Source organism: Pezoporus flaviventris, unplaced genomic scaffold, assembly GCF_033815535.1.
Source record: "Pezoporus flaviventris isolate CSIRO_AGI_PZ_B2104156 unplaced genomic scaffold, CSIRO_AGI_Pfla_v1 ptg000078l, whole genome shotgun sequence".
NCBI lineage: Eukaryota > Metazoa > Chordata > Aves > Psittaciformes > Psittacidae > Pezoporus > Pezoporus flaviventris.
The window spans coordinates 15,672,393-15,693,423 of NW_026892626.1; the positions used below are offsets into that span (position 1 = coordinate 15,672,393).

A 21,031-nucleotide genomic window follows, 5' to 3' on the forward strand; every position below is an offset into this window, starting at 1 on the left:
CACAGTGCCCAGTGGAAATGCCAGGGGAGTGAGACAGCTTTGGCTAAACAGGTTTTATCAAACAAGCTCCAAAGGTGACCTGGAGCCTGCAGTGGCTGCAGGGTTGAGTAGAATCACAGAACAGTTTGGGTTGGAAGGGGCTTGTAAAGGTCCAACCCCTTGCAATGAGCAGGGACATCTCCAGTCAGATGAGGTTGCCCAGAACTACATTCATCCTGGCCTTGAATGTCTCCAGGGTTGGTGCATCCACCACCCCGCTGGGCAGCCTGCGCCAGTGTTTTACCACCCTCATTGTACAGAATTTTTTCCTCTCATCCAGACTGAATCTCCCCTCTTTTAGTGTAAAACCATCACCTCTCCTCCTATCACAACAGGCCCCAAATCAGGAAGGGATGGACCATAACAGCACTATAACAGCACCAGGGAGTTGTTTGAAACAAGGAGGTGGCCGATGCTCTGCCTCCATCAGCTGAAAGTTCTCCTTTTGGTTGAAGACATGGTGCAGGGGTTACGCTTTGGGTGGGGAGGTGGCTCTGCCACCCAGACACCCTCTGGGAGAGACAGCACCAAAGGAAAGCAAAGCAGGAAGCCTCCCAGTCCAGCCCGATTGCTGGCAGCAAACAAATTATGGGCGAGGTAGAAGTTGTGGGTCAGGTTTGGGGGTGAGTGCAGCTGCCCCTGGAAGCAGGGAACCCTCCCTGGCTCTCTGGGAAAGCTCCTGAGCCTGTGGGGGATCCAGCCCTGGTGTGATTACACTGGAGAGGTGCAAGCGAGAGTGGATGTGCAGAGCCCTGGGCGGGCAGCACCATGTGGAGGGCTTCATGAATGGGGGCAAATTCTCCTTCCACAAGGGGAGCCAGTGCCTGTGGGAGCTGGTGGGTGATGGTGGGTTTCCTCTCTGGGGTCCACAGCGAGCAGTGCTTACCCCCTGCCCCTTTCCTCCTCCCTAGATCTGGCATCCTCATCTCCCTGCAGATGCAGCCCCAGGGCTTGATGCACATCAACCCCTGGCTCAGCTACAGCAGGAGAGGAGATGGCAGGGCCAGAGCATGCGTGCAGGGCTTGGCACCGAAACCACTGCGGTGAGGTGCTGGGGAGCCCTTCAGCCGCCACCACTGAGCATGGGGCCATCAGCAGCCACCAATTGTTCTTGTTTAAGGAAACCCCACAGCTTGGAGCTCAACCAGGCCATGGCCTCCCAGATTTCCCTGTGGTGTGAAGGGTGCAGCAGCACTGGGTCCCCCAGCGAGCCAAGGCAGAAGATGGCACTGCCATCCATGCATCAAAGTGAGTCAGTTCTCAGCGCTCCATCACCATAGATGGCTCCTCTCCTCACCCATATGGGCCAAGTCACATAGAAAATGGGTTGATTTCCACATACTGCAGGTTAAGTCATTTTGATATAACAAACAGGCATCGGTGAGGTATCTTGAGTTTTTATTTCAATCCTACTCCACAGGAAGCAATAGTCATTAGCGTTATCTTCCGTACATTTGTGTTTCCTTGACCCAGTACTGTGTTAACTATAAAAGACTGATCGAACAAGAATGGACAGTGAAAACGTGAGATGCTAAAAAGGCCCCTCGGACCCTCCTCCGCAGACATCCTCAACGTTAGGAGTCATTTAGGATTAGTATAAAACAGGAGGACAATCCCATAACCTGCTCTGTGCTCCCTGCTTTGCAAGGGAAGGATTTAGGAAGCAAGAAAAGAGGGGGGATTTATCAGTTATAGCAAAGCCCACTTGGCAGATCTGGGCTCAAGGCAGCGTGGCGATGTCCCCAATGGAGCCCAGCCACCCATTCCCACCTGGATATCTGCCCTGCCCTGGGTTTTCAGCAGGAGGCTGGGATAAAGTGGCTTCGGAAAGGTCCTTCGGGCACCCCCCTGTGACTCAGGAGCCCCCAGGATGCATTTAGAGCCAGAAGCCCCAATGGCAAAACAGCTTCATCCCTTGGGATGAAGAACGAAATGCAACGGTGGTCCCTGGGCATCCTCAGCCCCTGACTGCTGTGTGCATGGCCTGTTCCCAGTGGGATTTAGTGATGGAAGAGGAGGAGAGCCAGGCACATTGAGCCGCTGTTGTCACCATGCCCCACGGTGATGCTGGGAATCTGGTGTCCCCCCCCCTTGGTTAAAGTTGAAGCACGCGTTTGTAAAGCACTGGTTGTCCTTCAGGTGCTCCACAGGGTCCTCACATGAGCCCTGTGAGGTAGGTTGCTGTCTTCTCCCCCATTTTACAGATGGGGAAACTGAGGCACGGAGAAGGGTAAAGACTTGCCAGGCAGAAAAAAATAGCATCTTCTGTTCTGGGACCTCCTATCCTGCTATTTCAACCCCCAAAATGCTCCACCAACTGCTGGTTACTCACAGCTTATCCTCCACCCTCCATCTGCAGCAGATGATGGAGCAAGGGATTGGACATGGGATCTTGGGACATGCAGCAGCAGAGACTGGGCTCACACTGGGTCATTCATCCCCTGTCCCTTAGGACCACCCATCACCCCAAGGGGTGACCCAGCCCAAAGGCTGATTTGGGGTGCCCTGGGTAGAGACCCCCCAGCAGCCCTATGGCAGAGGCATGCACCTAGAGCCCCTTATAGGAACCTTGTGCCTATGGAAGTGAAAACCCACAGGATTCTTTTGTTGCCCTGGTGACCACAGCCACAGTCAGGAGGGGATGAGCATCTGGATGCTGTCTCTTTGGTCATTTGATGGACGATACAGAGCTGGTCCTGGGATGATGCAGGCTGGGGAGACCTAAGCTCTGTGGGAGACGGAGCAGAGCCTGGAGCTCAGCTCCTTGGCTACCAGAGAAACAGGAGACGTGGGACAGTGGCCATAAATCTCCTTCGTTTGCCCCGTTGTGCCAAGGCTGCTGCAGCCACAATTAATCAAGAGGCCGAAAAGAGCTGATGGGAAATCGATGCCTCCAGGGGCTCCTGAGGACTGTGCAGGCAGGGGTGAGAGCAGCGATGTTGTGCGGGGTCCCAGCACAGACCAGTCCTTAACAGCTCCAGCAGCCTGGGGAGCAGGACCAGTGTGGTTTTCCCATTCCAGCACTATCAGGCTGCTTCTGATGGCTGAATGGGTGCTCCATGTCTTGTTATCGTACCCTGGAAAGCAGCACTGTGGAGCTGTGGTTAGGTGTTTAATAGCCGAGCATCACTAGGACCTCCCCATTCAGCTCACCTCCAAGCATCGCGCAGAGGCATCTTTCCCCTACATCAATTCTGGGAACGCCAGAAATCCTCCCAGGAGCGGAGTTAATGATGATGGGCAATAGGCTCACCACCAGAATGGGAGCAGAAAAGGCAGGCAGCCCCGTGATCCCAATCCAAGGAGGTTTGCTTCCCTCCCTCAAGGAGAACAAAAATCCCCTGATGTGGATGGGCTGACCCCAGCCAGGCGGATGCTGGGATCCGGATCCCCCCTCTGCTCCCTGCTTGAAGGCACAGGCAAGAGCCTGGGAGCGGGGCTGTGCTTTGAATGTGCCACGGCACTGAGATTGGAGAGGAAAACAAAGCACCCCAAGGACAAAACATCCTGGTGGGCTCCCCGGGCCCGTTCGGGGGGGATGTACTGAGTTGTGCACCTAATACTGGCTGAGAGAAAGGGTTCTGCAGTGCTTGGGGACTCTGGGGTGCCCTGGAAGAGGTCCTAGTTTCAATCTCACATAAGGCTTTGTTGTCCCTGGACCTTCCCATAGAGAACCTGTGAGGGAGTGGTTAATGCTGGCATGATTTAGGTCCATTTAGGAGCTGAGCCCGGTTGGAGCAGGGATGCCAATGTGCCCCCTCCCAGGCTGGAGCATCCCAAGGGAAAGGGGCTGTATCTCTCCCCTCATCCCAACTCCTCCAGTCCCTTGGGGGGCCCATGCTAAGGGCTCAGTAGCCAAACCCAGGGTGTCACTATTCAGGGGCAGGTGGGGTCAAGGACCCCATGGGATGCTCAGAGCCAGGCAAGTGAGTGAAGCCCCTCAAGCCCCTGGCACACGGTCATTCATTCCCCTGCCACCAGCAGCCCCTTGGTGGGTCACTGTGTTACAAAACCTGTGCCCAAAATCCAAGCAGTTCCCAAGGTTAAAAGAGGAAAGTCTGTTTAAAATCCACCTCCAGACTCTCCTGGCTGTGCAGGAAGGGCACCAGCACTGCCCATGGGGCTAGTGGGTGGTTTAGGGTGAGCCCGTGGCACAGGCTGTCTCCCTGCTCCCCTTATGCCCCCATGTGCTGGTCTTTAAGGCATCTACCGGGATGTTTTAGCCTCCAGCGTGCCAGGCCGGTAGAGATACCTCCAAATGGCATAGTAGTGGATGCCAGCTCCAATGGCCACAAAGAGGTGCCAGATGGCATGGGCGAAGGGGATGCGGCCGTCGCTCTTGAAGAAGACCATGCCCAGGCAGTAGGAGAATCCACCGGCCACCAGCTCCGGGAGGCCATCCCTGTTGGGCTGGGAGCAAGCAGGGAGATAGGGCTCAGTGATGGCCTTGGCATCCCTGTCCTCCTCTCTGCCTTCTGCTGCACCCTCCCCTCCAGCCAGGCAATGGGGACCCAGCACCCTGGCTTGGCTTGGAAGACTTCAGTGCGATGGAGCCCAGGTAGGAAGTCCAGTGGTGGGGACCCAAAGCACTTACAAAACCAAGCTGGGCCACATCGTATTTGGGGCTGGCTTTATCCACCACAGAACCCTCCGGAGTCCTGCTGGGATATGCCCCTTGCGCTGAACCCGTGTGCTTCCCGGCAGTGGCTTACCATGGAGAGGATGACCAACGCAGGGAAGAAGCCCATGATAACGTAGCACACCAGCTCCACCAGCTTGTACCTGCGACCGACAGAGAAGCTGCTTGGAGGCAAGAGCATTGAGTTTTACACTTGTAAGTGCTATAGGAAAAGGGCTGGAAGTGCCACCTCGGCAGGTCCCGTGTCCTCATGTGTGAGCCACACCACTGCGACGGGGCTGGCACCCTGCTCCGGGGTGATGGACCCTCACCCTGGCTTCGGAGCTGCCAGCTCAGGGCTGGGAGCCTGGGGCTTCGGGGACAGGCATCTGGAGCCTTTTGCTTTCCGTTTGGTGCCACCATGTGGAAGAAGCAGCTCATAGCAGCACGTCCCTGCTCCCGCGTGCCTCTTCCCGCATCCCTCTTCCCACATCCCTCTTCCCGCATCCCTGCCACCAAAGCTCCTAAAGCCAGAATACAGATGGGGAAGGACGTGGTCCGATTCTCCACTTCCAGCTGACCAGAAGACTGCCAGGAACACTGTACCTGTCTGTCTGTCTCCATCCTTCTTGCTCTCCCCTGCATCCTTGGGCATTTATAGGGGCTGGCAGAGCTGGGCTCTGCAATACCCACCAGCACAGAGCCAAGTAACGGCACTCACCGCTCATGGAAGAAGAAAACATAGACGGTGCCAACAGATGCCATGATCCAGATGATCCAGCGCATGTGGGAAGCCCAGGGACCCAACTCCCTCAGGTTCAGCCTGCAAGACCCAAGTGGTGGTGAGGATCTAGGGCAGAGAGGTGCCCCATGGCTATCCCATCAAAGGTCTTCCCAGCTTGCAACTTCAACTTAAAGGGCTTGCAATCTATAAGATAAGCTTTTGAGGAAAGGGGTGGGGTACAGCCCCGAGCAGAGTCAAAGCCACAGAGGGAAGCCCTATCTGTTGGAGCTGTTGTGATTTTCTCCCATCCGGGGGGAGGGCAAGTGATGGCCCCCACTCCCCAGCAACTCACCAGGGAGCATATGATGCTGCGATGAAGAAGTAGATCACCATCCTGTCAAACATGTGCAAGCAGTGCTCCACCGTCCTGTGGGATGGACAGAGACAGACAGGTCACAGCCTGCAGCACCATGGGCCTCTGGACCCCTTCCCCCTTCTCCTGAACCCCCAGCAATCAGGGCTGGTACCTGAGATGCCTCTTCTTCCAGGAGATGGTGTGGAAGATGGTGGAGACAATGAAGAGGCTGGACAAGCCACAGCCATAGATCCAGGCTGAGATAGTTTCCCACTGGTCATCAGAGAGGATGTAGAGGATGGAGCTGCCAAGGATGCTGGGCAGGATCCAGAACTGGAAAGGAGAAGCAAATCTTTGCTGACTCTCTGCATTTCCATCTAGCAGCTACAGTACAGTCTCTGATTTGCCTTTTAGGTGTTCCTTTTGCTCCTGGTCAAAGCCACCACCCATGAGGGGCAGGCTTTTTCCCCTCTATTTTGGTGCAGCTCCAAAACAGCTTCTCCAGGTGAAGATGAGGAGGAGGAAGGCACAAGGAGGATGGCTACCCCCGAGTCATCCCCCAGGACTCAGAGTGGGAGCTGCCAGCTCCTAAGGGAAACCCTGATGTGGGGACCGCTTGTGTAGGCAGCCCCATGGGGCTCCTGTCACCATCCCTGCTGTGAAAACCACTCTGTTTTCATGGAGCTCTGCAAAATACTCCTGCTCCACTAAGCCCACGGCAGCCAGCTTCCCTGGGGGCATGGTGAGTGAGAGCAAGGGACATGCACATCAGCTTCCCAGGGCAGAAGGAGGGAGAGCATCCCATTGCTCAGCATCCATCTGCTTCACCACAGCCCTGAGACCCGCAGCAGCAGGGCTGAGCATAAGCATTTCTAGGAGTTCCTTGAAGTTCCTCAGAGGATCCATGGGGAGCTGAGCACCATCCCACCTAGCCCTGGGGTGGGGACAGGGACTCACTGCATGGGTGGCACAGTTGGCTGCGTGCTCGTACTCCGTCGGCTGGTACCTGCAGTTGGATGGGACACGGTGATTCATGAACCTGCAGCGAGAAGCATGGAGAGGAACTCACTCAGAGGATGGGGTTTGGAGGAATCACGAAATGGTTTGGATTGGAAAGGACCTTAAGATCATCCAGTTCCAACCTCCTGCCATGGGCAGGGACACCTCACACTAAACCATGGCACTCAAGGCTCTGCCCAACCTGGCCTTAAACACCACCAGGGATGGGGCATTCACAGCTTCCCTGGCCAACCCATTCCAGTGCCTCACCACCCTCACAGTAAAGAATTTCCTCCTTATATCCAATCTAAACTTTCCCTGTTTCAGTTCAAACCCATTACCCCTTGCCCTATCTCTACAGTCCCTGATGAAGAGTCCCTCTCCAGCATCCTTGAATCCCCATGTTGCCTTTGGTTTCTGGGTACCACCTGCAGCTATCTCCTACTCACACATCCCAGCACAGATTACTGCAGGGAAAACCCCACCATCCTCCCTTGGAAACCTATAGCTTTATTTCCGTTTCTCTTAGTCTGAGGTATCAGCTTGCTCCTGGTGTTCAGAGGAACATATCGATTTCCTCTTGTCAGATCAACACACAGGGATAAAATATAGTGTCTGGCTTGGCCAGTCCATTGCTAGGTAGGTGCAGCTGCATTAAGAGGCAAATTAAATATGCATCTGTGGTAACAGGTCAGAGCAAAGCCTCACTCAGCACCTTCTTCTGGCAGGGGCCAGAAGTGGAGGCTTTGCAGAAGGGAATAAGAACCAGGCAAACAGGGAGTGATCCTTCCCTGCCTGATCTGGTAATCAGGGGGTTAAAGACTTTGCTGCTGCACCTCCGGACCTGGACTAATTGCTTTATGACCCTGTTTGCTTCCACTTCTGGCACCATCTGTGGTGGGGCTCACAGCTGAGCTGTGCCCAGCAAGGGGGCTCGGGGGCTGGCAGGACCTTGCTGCTGGGCACAGGGTGATGCAGGGCATTGGGGAAGGCAGGAAAGGTCCCCTCTCCGCATCCCTGAGCCACCCGCATCCATACAGACTCTTCTGGCTTCTCCTTGCTCAGCGCCACTGAATGAGCTGCTCACTGCTGCCTATTAAAAGTGAGCCAGGCTGGATTAAATAGCTCAAATTACATGGATTTGAGGCCAGGGGGAGTGTGGCCACAACAGACCCAGGCCAGGGAACCTGTCCCCAGCCCCTGCCCTGCCTGCTGCCAGACCTTGGTACCATGGGAAGATGGGTGGTGATCCATAAACTATGGATTAAGAGGAGAAAGCAGAGGGGCTAAGCTCCCACTGCGCTGCAGTGGAGGACCCACACTGGGTAAATCAGCACTTATCAGGACTGGGCATCCCTCGGGATGTGCTTGTGCCCGGCGCGCTGTCACATCCATCCACGGGACACCAGGGATGCCCCCCTCATCCCGACGCTCCCACCACAAGGAATGGCCAGGCTGGAGCCGTGTCCTCTGGCAGGAGGACATTGCTGTCCCCTGCGTTGCCAGGAGACTGTCCCCAGCTCCCCTCTGCTTTCTGCTTCCCTTTCTTTTCCCTTCCCATAATAAGGCGGCGGGCAGGGGAAGGCCAGACATCCCGCGTGACATCGGTTGCTGAGGAAACGCCTCCGAGGCCTTTTCCTTGGATTTATTTGTTTTAACAAAGCCCTGCACCGTCTCCCCTCTGTTCTGAGCTCTTCAGAGCAGTAACAAGGAGCAGAGGCAGGGCTGGTTCCCACAGCCCCTTCCTACAGGGCTGAGGGACATCCAGACCCTTTGGAAAGGGATCCCTGGGGTGCAGATATCCTCCCTGTCTCTGGTGCAGGGATGGAGAGGCCAGGAAGGGCCACCCCAGCCATTCCCATGGGATGAGGTCAGACAGAATGTGTGTCCCTGAAGCCCAAAGCCGTGCTGGTGCAGCACACTGCAAGCATCTGCGTTTCCCAGAGGGAGAAATACCCTTGAGGAGGGACTTCTTTTTGACCTGCTCTTGTTTCCTTGCCCTGCTTTCTAATAAGCATCATCCTGTGAAAGATGGGAAACGGAGCATCACAGAGGTGGGACCTGGCTGCACAGTGCTGGGCCAGCCTGGCTGCAGCAGCTCCTCCTGGAGCACCCAGGGTTGTATTTTAGGGGTAGTTGGACACAATTTCATGGTCCTCTGTGCTCAGGAGCGGAGCTGTGCAAACAAACATGGGAGCAGCCGACGTTTGCACATCTTCTGGCAGGGCAGGACGAGTCCTTCTGCAGCACCTTGCTCCCCAGGGGTGCAGAGGGCATTCCCTCACCTTCTCTTCTCTCCTTTATCTGTCTCCCAGACCATCCTGGGATGCTAAGCATCCATCCAGCTCACGCCATCCCTGCGATGGCAGAGCATGGGGAGCCCTGCAGCGTTCCCAGCCTGCAGAAAGTTGCTGTAGTGGTGCACCAAACCAGCCTCAAATCTGAACCTGGACAGAGACACGCTTGGAAAGGGCACCTGCGACTCTCATTAGAGCTGATGAAAGCCCAGAGAGGTTGGAGGCTGCTCTGTGTTTCCCAGCCCCAGCTCTATGCAACTGGGATCAGGAGAAAGGGAATTGCTGCAGCCAGGCAGAGCTCTGGGGTTTTTCAATGCAATAATATGAGAAACACCTCTCCAAACTTAGCTCTGATCCCTGCAGGAAGACTCCTGCCCGGCTGGCTCAATCCACAGCCATCGCCTGCTCCATGTCATTGCATCCGTAGGGTTGGGGATACCCTGGCTGTATCCCTGGGTGGGAGGAGATGAGGGAGATGTGTTCATAACAGCATCCAGCCTACACTGCCTGGGCAAAGCCACAGTGTCAGACCCCACTTGGAGCACCGGGTACAGGTCCTGTGTCCTCAACATAAGAAGGACATGGAACTGTTGGAACAAGTCCAGAGGAGGCCACGAGGATGATCAGGGACTGGAGCACCTCCTGTGTGAAGATAGGCTGAGAGAGTTGGGGCTGTTCAGCCTGGAGAAGAGAAGGCTGCGTGGAGACCTCAGAGCAGCCTTCCAGTATCTGAAGGGGGCTACAAGGATGCTGGAGAAGGACTCTTTATCAAGGGCTGTAGTAATAGGACAAGGGGTGTTGGGTTCAAACTGAAACAGGGGAAGTTTAGATTGGGTATAAGGAGGAAATTCTTTCCTGTTAGGGTGGTGAGCCACTGGAATGGGTTGCCCAGGGAGGTTGTGAATGCTCCATCCCTGGCAGTGTTCAAGGCCAGGTTGGACAGAGCCTTGGGTGCCATGGTTTAGTGTGAGGTGTCCCTGCCCATGGCAGGGGGTTGGAACTGGATGATCTTAAGGTCCTTTCCAACCCAAACTCTTCTATGATTCTATGTCATGGCTCATTCAACACTGCAGGTCTGGGAAGCTGCAGACAGGCGATTACACCTTGGCTGGATGCTTCAATGCATTTTAGCAGATGCTTTAGGATTGCAAAGTCCAAAAGACACAAACCTTTCACACCTCTTGCACAGCAGGAGCAGGGGCATGGTCATTCTCAGGGATGCCACATGGGAAGCAGAGACCCGAGGGGCTCCCAGGCACCTTTTACTCCCAGTGCTGCTCCTGGCAGATGCTATACAGACCATCTATATGAAGATAGGGGGGCTGGTGGGGGTCCAAGCAGGGATTATTCATGCAGCCCCAGGGTTTTCCCCTGCCCTGCTTGTCCTGCTTCCCCCTGGCCCCTTTCCCAGGGAGGGAGACTGAAAAGGGCCAGTGCAGCAGGCTCCGGCCAGGGGAACAAAGAGCCCCTTGTCGCAGGCAGCCAGGGCAAAGTGCAGAGCCAGCTTCCCAGGCTTGTTCCTTTCTCCTTCTCTTTCTCCCACTCTGTTTTTTTGTGGTTCTGGGAGCATTTGCTAAGTTTTATAAGGACTTTTATCCAAGAACAAAGTTCTGACCTCGAAAATCACTCCTGCTTTGCCAGGGTAAGGGAGAAGAAGGTAAAATGGGGATTAAGGTATTCCTCAGGAGGGCTCATGTGTGAGCATTTGAACACCAAGACAACCTCCATCAGCCACTCCAGGGGCACCACACGCTCACACAGGCAGAGCCATGGGACACTTTGCAGAGCTGTGCCCTACACACACAAGGTGGGAACAGCCCTGATGGAGACCCAGGCTGGGATGTGATTCAGGAGAGATGGGGTTTAGCTCTGCCTTCAGTCCTGACCCTCTGGCTGGCCTCTGCCACATCACTTCCTTTCCCTTTCCCTGCCTTTATCCCTCTCTGAGTGAGGATAATAATTTGTCATCCTTCAGGTGAGCTGGTGGATGGATAGCATAAAGAGGGTGCAAAATAAAGGAAATATAGCTCAGGTATTGGTATATATTAAATATACCCATACATCTACACATAGTATGTGTATATATATGCACACGTGTATATATATGTACATACACACATGATACGGACAGGCAGGCATGAGCTGGGGTGCCATTGAGCAGCTCATCCCTGCCTTTGGAAAAAGCCAGTCCCACAATGACATTCCCAGCCCTGCTCTAAACCAGGCTTTATACATGACACGTGGCTGTGCATCTATGTGTTGAGGAGCTAGGCTCCCCCTGAACATTGCCATGGCTGCCACACTTGAAGAGCCAACACATCCCCTTCACAACCCATGAAGCACTAAATGTGCATATCCTACAGTGCTCCCAGGTGATGTGAATCTCCCCAGAGCAGCTAATATCTACAAGTTTCACCTGCAAATAGCTTATAAAAGGGCTGGGTTTGCTAAGGAGCTGGTTTAATGTCTTAGGTTAGAGGTTGGATGCTGGTTTGCTTTGTATCTATCTTCTTGTCCCAGGGATCTGTGTTCCTATGGGGCAGCTCCTGGGGATTTGACTGCAAAGAGAGGGGATTTCTCCTTCTCTTTGTGACTGGTATCTTAACTGCTTTTAGGGTAATGGAAGTGGATTGTATTTTCATGGTGGCATCTTAGAGAGGAAGGACGGAGAAAGCATTTGCTGGATGCTGACCGGCAGCAGTGGTAAGTCCTGCTGGGACCCTTTGGGTTGCCCCTTGGTAGAGCAAGTGTTGTGATGCCTGAGGTGACATCAGTGGATTAGATGTGTCCCTGTAGGGCAGGCTGGCCCCAGACCCCTCTCAGTGCATGGTCTGGATTTGCCCTAATGGGCCCAGAGGCTGCACACCCAGTGCTTGGTCCTCACATTTGTGCTTCCATGCGAGCTGCGGTGGTGGCATCCCTGTAAGCTGGGGCTTGGCATGTGCTCTGCTTCTGACCTGTAATCTGGTAATTCTGCAGCCCCTGGTAAGAGGCTTCATCCCCCTGAGCTCCTCTGTGGCTTGTAATTAGCTCAGGCCTGGGGAGCTCTGTGTGATGATGCAGCGCAGGGCCCTCCATGCTGCTTACGTATGGGATGCAATCGCTGGATCCAAGAGACAGAGCAGGACCACAGGGATCTAGTCAGGGCCTCATCAGGTCCAGGCCATAGATTTTGTCACTTGGTAACATGGCAAAGGCTTCAGCTCCCAGTGCAGAGCCCTCAGACCCTGCAGTACCACAAAGCTGCCTTACCCAGCCCAAGAGCACTTGAGAAATCCTGGTTTTTCCTTCTTACCCATTAACATGGGAACGTTTGCCTCTGGAAGCAGAAATGCTCAGGCTGATGCTGCCCAGCATCACCATCTGCAGAGCCACCCACATGGGCATGTGCAGCACCCCATTAAGAGCTGAAACCTCTGTTTCCATCCCTGCTCTTCAGTGCTTACATGCTCCTACACGAACATATGGTGCTCCTGTTTTGGAAAGCTGAGCTGTGTGCTGTTAAGCTTGCAGGTCAGCTCCCTGGTGAGGGGAGGAGGGGCAGATGGGGCAAGCCTGCTCCATAGGCTACTCCTTTGACTCCAGCTCATCCCGTATGGGAAGAGGCAGGAGGGCTGATGAAGCAAAACAGTGCAGTGTTTTCTGTTGTGCTGCTTCTTGGCATAGTGTAAAGAGCTGGCAGCTTGGGTAGGGAGCAGGAAATGAAAGGCTTTTTATTTAAACCAGCATTTCTCAGCCTTTCTTAGGGGTAAAGTAGCAGATCACCAGATTCCTGGAGTAACCTGCCCAGATGGATGCCCCCAGTGTGAGCCTTGCTTCCAGAAACAGGCTGCAGATTGAGTCATCATTCATCACCTCTGATTACCCTCATCCCAGTTTTGCTTGTTCCCAGCACTCTGACATGTGGTAACACCCTGGGCTGGCTGCAGACCATCCCCTGGCACTGCAGAGCCTGTGTGCCATGAGAAACGATGAACAAGTCTGCTTGCCAGCTTAGAGATGCTCCCAGACAGGGACCATGTGCTCAGCCCTGTCCGTGCTGTACCTGGCTCTGAACTGCAGGCACAGATGAAGGGACAGAGAATACACTCCCCTGGCACATCCTGCTGCTGCAGGAGTGGATATATGAGGGGCTGAGACTGGCAGGAAGACAATGTGCTGCTATTTCCCTGAACACACTGAGGCTGTATCTAAATCCTGTTCTTTGCTCCTCATCCTAGCAGAGACAAACATGGGAGGCTCCAATCCAGATGCAGGCATAGACCATTTCTGCACCCGTGAGAGCCCCTATATATCCATAGGCCTTGGCTGGTAAGTGGAAACTCAGCAGGTAATTCCCAGCATGGTCATAACTGTCTGTATTCCCATTCTCTGTGCAGGGGTATTTCTCTTTCTCTCCAGCAGGCTTCCTGCTCTTTATGTAGATGGTATCTCCAGCTATTCCAAGACAAATCATGACCCTGAAGCTGCAGCAGAGCTGTTTATTCACAACAGATGGGATTGGTGAGTGTTTCCCAAATTACTTTCTGAGCTGGGACTTCTTGTTTCACTTGGTACTCGTGAGACAACAATAGCTGATTAGTCACAATGACTCCGATGTCCCAGGTGCCTTGTGAATGTGAGGAGGGCTGATTCCTGAGCTGAAGATTCTCTGTTATTCACTATTTGCTTGTTTGGAAAGTTGTTCCTTGCTGCCTTGCCTGCATTGCCCTGAACGCAGAAGGTAGTGGAACAAATCCTGAGCTGGTTCTGCCTGCTTAAACTCCACAACAGCCCAAGGAGGGTAAGTGAAGAGTTTGAGGTCTGGAGCCTCCCCAGCCTCTGACCCTGCCTGTCTCTGTGACTGAAATGACATGGGCAGGGCATTGTTTCTCAGGTCCATAAGGTTTCCCCATAACCTGAGACAGGCTCTTATTTGGGATTCCTGGATGATGCTCATGTACAAATGATATCTGTATTACTCAGCAAATGCCTCTGGACCACAAAGGCACAGAAGGAGAATAATGAATTCCACCAGCCAAGCAAGCAGATACCAGCATTTCCATTAGTGTTTGCGACAGTGCAGGTTGTTGTCTAGTGCTGCAGTACCAGAGTGTGCTGCTTAATACAGTGCTCCTTGCCCCTGACCTGCCCATCTCTCTCTGCTTCAAATCCCTTTTCCCCAGCAGCAAGCCTGGGCTCTAAACTGGAACAGACATGGATCTGAACTCTTCCAAAGGTCAGCACTGCTTGGCTCAACTAATAGGCATCTGAAGTAAACATCTAGGAATATGATGCTTGTGTTATCACGTTATGAGAAGTTGCCAGTGGATCACATAGAGCTCATCAGGCTCTGCATCTTCACTGCATAAAAGCATTGAGGTTCAATTACATCTGGACAACCCCAAAGGGAGAGCTCTGGTGTTTGGTCACGTCTCTGCCTCACTCAGCCCCTGCTCTGAGCATTCATCCCCTCACAGCATCTCTCTGGGTACTCAACCAATCTCCTTTTGCAGCCAAGCACCTCGTAAGAGCAATGAACTGAAATAAGTCCTGTTCTTTTCCCTTCCTTCCTGTAGGAGTTGTAGCTGGTTTGCATTGCTTTGTCTTCCTGTGGAGCAGTGTGGGAAGGGAGGAGGGAAGAGGAAGGCAAGCCTCGGAGCAGCCCTGGGAGATCCCTGTTTCTTGTGTTCAGTGACCTGCCATGCTGGGAAGTGGCTTGAATTTCCCATGCATAGCGTTGGCTGCCACCCCATGAAGCTGGCCATAGGAAGCTGGCCAAAGAATCACATCAGGCTGATATCCAACACCAGCTGAAGGAGGGAGGAAACCATGGGGCATGTGTTTCCCAGGCACCCAAGAGACCTTCCTTCCCGCACAAGGGCAAGGCACAGGGCTTGGCTTGCCCACTCCAGTGCAATGATTCCCCACCTGAGCTTGTCCTGCTGGCCCTCCAAAAGGAGGGAATGGGGCATTTTGAGGGACTATCCCATTGCAAATGGGGTTTTGAGTACTTGTTGCCTTCTAAGTACCTGGATCCAATAACTGCACCCTGGGTGCAGACATAAGATGAATCCTACCAGTGCCATCTCAAGAGGGTATCTGAGTCAGCCTGATGCAACAGAGCAACCAATATGGAATTGGCCGGTGACACTGGATGATGCTGGGGATTCTGGGGGTCTCCCCATCTCTTGGAGCAGTGCCTTTTGCAGCAAGGGGATCTGTTCAGCTGGGGCAAGCTAGCAGATCTCATTGGGGATGGTGCTCGCACGGTGAGGAACCCCTGCCTCTTGAGCATCTCTGAGCTGCAATACCTACACTGAAAGCATTTCCCTTCTCGCTGCTTCATCCCACGCTGGCTGTGGGGGAAGCAGAGCTCTTGGAAAGCATCTCAATATGTGTGGGAGCAGGCGAGGGCTGCTTGCGCTTTCATTGCAAACGGGGACCAGATCTTCCCAATGCGATAGCTGTGTTCAGGCTGGCAGCCTGGCATTGTTTTCATCATGTCTGGGGGCTGAGCACCCCAATGTTTTCTCTCTCTCCTATTCCTACTGGTGGTTCTCTTCCTCTCTTGCCCAGAGATGCTGGAGAAGGAGTCAGCAAATATCTCCTTGCTCAGTAATTGCAGGTGCAGAGAGCAAGAAGGGAGGTTTTCCCAGCTGTATTTCTCCAGACTCAGAGGCAGGGGGGTTGGACCTGGATGATTTTAAGATCCTTTCCCACCCAAACCATTCTATGATTTCCTTGTGAGCAAGTGTAGCGTCCAGATCTCCCATCCCCTTGTGCTGGTGAGGAGGTAGCGGTGTCTACATTGCAGACACCAGGCAGGTGAAGACGAGCCTGGACCGTGCACCTATTGAGGCCCCCTTTTCCCCTAACCTCCTTCTTCTGTGCTGAGAAATTAATGTGGATTTTCCTGGCTGTTCCTCTCTGTGTTACTCTGCACAGACAAGCAGACGCAATAAGATGTAGAGCTTTTTACATTAACAAATCCAATCGTGAACTGCTATCAGTTTATTAGGATGATTCAGTGCCCTGCACAGCCTGCAGCTCCAGAGCCGCTGAAGCTGGCCAGACACAGCAGCATCCCACTTAATCATGTTTCCTTTCAATGATGGCTTTGGAGGGCTGAACTCTGGGAAGCATTCTGTGTCCCTGAAGGGAGATTTGGGCTGAGCTGCAGCCCCACAGAAGGTATGCAGGGAGGAGGCACTGGTCCCTATCTGTGGACCAAAGTGGAGTCAAAGCTGGTGGTGAGTGGAGGGAGGGATCAGTGTAACCTGGCCGATGTGTTTAAGTGATGAAGATGCCACTTGCACTGATCTGCTGCTTGGGGGGGAGGAAGCCAACACCACGTTGGTGAGCTGGGAGGAAGAGAGGAAAGGGTGGAGGGAGAGTAGGGGAATGACAGCCTGGTGGTGGGGTAAGCAGGAGGAATCGCATCTGCTTGCACCCTGTCACCGCATGCTGCTGCTGGCGTCACGGCTGAATTTGGCCTGTCGGCAGGAGATGACTATCATTGCCACGGCGCAGGCTGTGAGCGACAGGGGAAGCCTTGCAGCAACTGTGCTTCTCAGCTCCCTTTCCCCATGGTGGCAGGTAATGGAGGAGCCTCCTGCACCCCACAGCAGAGCAGAAACCACAGGGCCTCGTTTACAACCATGACCTGCTCGAGCAGCATTGCCACGCATCCCCTGTTCCCACCACGGTGCCAGCGCCTTCCCTTTGCCACAGCCACAATCCTCTCTCTCTGAAGCCCAGCTGGGAAGGATTTGGGGACTCCTCAGTGCTCCTCCAGCCCTGAGTTTTCTCCTGGCTCCAACATCCTCTCTTCTCCTGAACGCTCTCACATTGATTCCTGCCTTTCATCTCTTTGTTCAAAGCCCGGTGCCTTCGTTGCAGCTTGCACACAACAGGTCTTCCATCAAACACGCTGTGTTTTATTTATTCCTGTTGGCAGGTATCTCGATGTCCAAGTTTCCTTTCTTGCTCCTCACTCAAAATTAGATAAAACTGTGCTAAAAATGAAGCTCTTCCAGACTTTTCCACCACAATGAAAACTTTCTGCCTTTATTTTTCCTTAAGGAAGGCCACAGGCAAAAGCTTCTCCAGGATGCTTCTGATGCCTTGAAGGGACTGTGCCACTGCGAGCCTTGTGGCTCCTGCTCACCCCAATCCCCATCTGGTGTGTGTGGAGTGAGGGGGGGAACAGGGATTAGCCAACTGTTATTTTTAAGCACTAGGCTAAGAGGATCTCTGAGGTGATGGAGGAAGCATCATGTGCTGCCGACTGCCTTGGGGTGAAATCCAAGGGAGCACTCATCTCCTTCTGCTGCCCATCCAGCCCTGGTACCTTGTGGGAGATGAAGGATGCTCTGTGGACCGAATCCTTCCTGTGTCCCACAGCCCCTGCCCTGCATGTGGGCTCTCTGTAACACCTCATCCCCATTTAACAAGTCATCTCCAGAAAGGACCACAACAAGCTTTCATTTTGGACAAATCCAGCAACAGGTTGCAGATGGATTCTGCCTGGGGGGACTGAGGTAGGGAAGCAGCCCCTTTCTGCTGTCTAACCCTGAAAGAACCTCTGCACTACTGCTGTGGGCAAAGGCATGGTTGTCCTCATGCTTTGGGGGGGGTACAGCCTTTAGCCTGGCTCCATCTTCCCATGGTGCTGTCCTCCACATGCCAGCAGGGAGAAAAGGGTTTGAATTCTCTGTTTTCACAACTGGATGATGTGCAGAAGGTACCTCCTGCGTCTCCCCACAGCAGAAGTGGTTAGGAAGCAGCTGTAGGATCAAAATGGGGTTTGAGCACAGTTTTCGGAAGTGCAAGCATGGATTGTCCATATGGGACACCTGGAAGGAGAGGAACTGGTGGCTTAGGGGGTGGAAGGGAGGTCTCCTGCTCTTACCCAGCCCAGCATCCTTCAGAGATGCTCCTGCCTGGAGCAAGCAAGAAACACCATTGCTGCTTCTTTCCATTCGAGTTTCCCTCTGGTATCTGCCTCTAACAGGACCACTGGGATTCTGGTGATGGCAGCAGCTGAACTCAGTGTCCCCAGGAGCTGCATGAGCCTGTGGGACCCTCTGCAGCCATGAAAACATCCCCAACGCAGTCAGAGGGAGCTGGGAGCAAAGCATGTCCTCAGTGCAAACCCGAGTACCCCCAGCGCCACGCTGAGCCCCATCTGGCTGCGCAGCACACAGCACTGCACGATCCAGCTCATCCTTGGCCACCCGCTGTGCTGGAGGTCTGTGGGTGACTGATGTCCCTACATCACCCACCAGCTCCCTCCTAAAGGCCACATCTGATCCCCCAGCAGCGTGCATGGCCGAGTGCCCTCTGACCCGTGCTTAGCAGTCCTCAGGTTTCCCCCTACACAGGTAATGCCGTGAGGTTTCTCAGCGCTCCTGGGCTTTTCAGACCAGTCCCTGCTGCTGGAAAACCTCACCAGGTATTTCACGGAGCAGGGAGAAGGATCTACCACCGGTGCACTGCATTGGAGCCCCCAGGTCTACCCCGAGGGGGCTTCTCGGGTGATGCAGGACCCTGGGCAACCCTGGTCCTTCCATAGAGGGTCTGTCCCCAGGGTCCTGGTCCCCCAGCAGCGGGAGAGCAACAGCGAAGTTAGACCCAGCGAAAGGCAGCGACAGCTCTCAAGGATGCTCAGAATCCCTTAGGGATGCAGAACAGCAGGTACCTTTCTCCCAGAAGAGCATCCCGCACCTGCCCTGTGCTTTGGGGCTCTCAGCAGCTTTTGAAGGTCCTTTTGGGCTCCGTCCCCCGCTGGAACCGAGCTCGGGCAAGGGGGCTGGGGCTGTCCTGGGGCTCCGCAAGCACCCGGGGGTCGGGGACCGCCGCACCGACGGCTTTACCTGGCGTAGCGCGTCTTCTGGAAATCCAGGAGCCGGGACACGAACATCGCGGCGGTGCCATGGGGGGTCCCGGCGGCCGGGAAGAGCCGCCCGAGGGGGGAACCGAACCAACTCCGCCGCGGGGCGAGCGGGAGAAGGGGCGGCCGGTCTGGTCCAGCCCGGCCCCGGCCCCCTCCCGATTCCCCCCGGCTGCTCGGGAGAGCGACTCGGGGAAAACAAAGGCGACCTCCGGGAGGGGGGAGCCAGCCCCGCTGCCGCCCTCGGATGTGCAAAGAGGAGGAGGCGGCAGCGGGGGGGGGGGGATCCCGTCCAACTCTGCCCGACCACAGCAACCTGCCCGCTCTCCCTCAGCCGCCACGGCAGCTTTAAGCACAGCTAAAAATACTCCCCCCTCCCCGCCGCCAACCCCCGGCGGATCAAATAGCAGCAGATTTGAATTGAAAATGTGATTAAAGCATCGCAGAGCTGGGGGGGGAGGAAGCGGCGAGTGCGGGCAAGCAGCCCCCCCTCCATCCCTTCCATGGCTGGGTCCCCCGGGATGGGTACCAAGACATCGCTTGCCTGCCCCAGGGCAGGGCTCCCCAGGGAGCTGGTTGGGTCGGCTTGGCTTTTCTTGATTTGATTTTAATTGGTTTTGTGTTTTCTCTATTATTTTCCAGAGGCCCCGGCAGGGTGGGTGGTTCTGTCCCAGCCCCATCGCTGTGGGGTGTCCATGGGTGGGGATGCAATTCCCTGCTTAGGAGAAGGGGGGCAAAGCAAGGCAAGGGCTGAAGAGCCCAGAATCCTCACCCCATCTCTACCCTAAGCCTTCACTGCTCCACCCTCTCCATCACCCAGGGAGGCTTTCAAAGCAGGTGATGTCCCAACATACATCTGAGGTTGGGCAGCTTAGAAAGGGGATTCAAAAGGTAATGGGGGCTCATACGGGCATCATCCGTGCCCACTGTATGCCAGAGATTGCAGGCACCTTCAGGTCTAAGCATCTAAGGGACAAAAAAGGTGACATAAGGTCAGCAGCAAGTGGAGGAGGAGATTCCTGCTTCCCCCCAGCTCAACCTCTCCTTGCTGATGCTGTAATGATGAGAGAAAGGTGGAGCAGATGAGGACTTCTCAACATGAAGGGTTATGCTTGTATGGCCGTTTCCATGGGAAATAAAGTACACTCAACTCTTCCAAAAGCCAAAAGAGACAAAAATTAAAGAATCCCTTAATTCAAGGCATGAATTAATCCTTGGACCCTCTCCAAGGCCATCCGAAAGCAGCTCATCCCCCCAGGGAATGCAAAAGGGGTGATGCTCCAGCTGCACTGTGGGGTGTCCACAACGCACACAAGAAGCACTCTAGTTCTCCAGTGCTGGGAGCCTTCCTGCACACTTCCCATCATGGATGGAAGACCCTGTTGGAGATCATGCTGGTGACAGCAGGATCCAGGAGGTGCAGGGGGGGAACAAAATAAGGCCCATCTTCAGGAGGACCTTCTCAGCATATCTGGGACAGCCAATCTCTGGTTGAGAGCAGCAGGTCCAGGCTGAGATGCAGAGTGAGATCATCTCTGAAAACCTCTCCCACGTCCTGCCACTTAGCTGAGAAGGTATTTGTCAAGCTCCTTCCCCAACCTGCTCGATGATGAGGCATTGGCAAAGGCTGTTTCATGATGCCTGTGCCTGCTTTACCTTTTCTCTGGGCCTCAATAGGGGAAGGAAAGAAAACAGCCCCCATCCCCAAAGCCCCCAGGCTGCAGCCAGGGGTGCTGGCAATGGGCACCTGAAGTGAACCATCAGTCCTGAAATAGAGCTGTCTCAGAGGGCAAAAGGCAAATGGAATGAAAAATAAGTTACTATTTTTGAAGCCTGAATCCAGTTGTTATGGCAACCAAAGCCTCCCGCATGGTGCTGGGGAACGGCTCCAGCCGCAGCGCTGCCTCCAAACCTGGCAGGCGGAGGATGGTGGGATGCGGAGATGTCCATGCTCACATCACCTATGCCCCATTGGGACACGTACCCTTTCTCATGGCAGCTCCTCTCATGTATTGCTGCCCATAAGAGCACCTTGGTTTTCTTTCCTCCCCCATCCCTGGTGCTCTCCCCATCTTCTTGCAAAGATCTGAGTAATTATAATGATATTAAGGAGCGTTTCCAATAC

General features: G+C 54.3%; 1 protein-coding gene across 2 annotated transcripts; it reads right to left on the reverse strand.

The window, feature by feature from the left end:
* Positions 1-1,420: 1,420 nt before the first annotated feature.
* Positions 1,421-19,172, reverse strand: MMD2 (monocyte to macrophage differentiation associated 2). 2 transcript variants are annotated; one of them, XM_061473324.1, is made up of 8 exons: positions 14,727-14,794; positions 6,694-6,781; positions 5,909-6,069; positions 5,734-5,808; positions 5,379-5,480; positions 4,752-4,821; positions 4,292-4,449; positions 1,421-3,648 (listed from the first exon to the last, which is right to left on the reverse strand). In XM_061473324.1, the coding sequence occupies exons 1-8, from the start codon at positions 14,777-14,779 to the stop codon at positions 3,267-3,269; spliced, it is 1,089 nt and encodes a 362-aa protein (XP_061329308.1). In that variant the 5' UTR covers positions 14,780-14,794; the 3' UTR covers positions 1,421-3,266. The 2 variants fall into 2 exon arrangements, with proteins under 2 accessions (XP_061329308.1, XP_061329307.1); XM_061473323.1 differs by lacking the exons at positions 1,421-3,648; positions 14,727-14,794 and adding an exon at positions 18,890-19,172 and having other exon boundaries at positions 3,959-4,449; positions 6,694-6,775.
* Between the last annotated feature and the right edge of the window lie 1,859 nt (positions 19,173-21,031).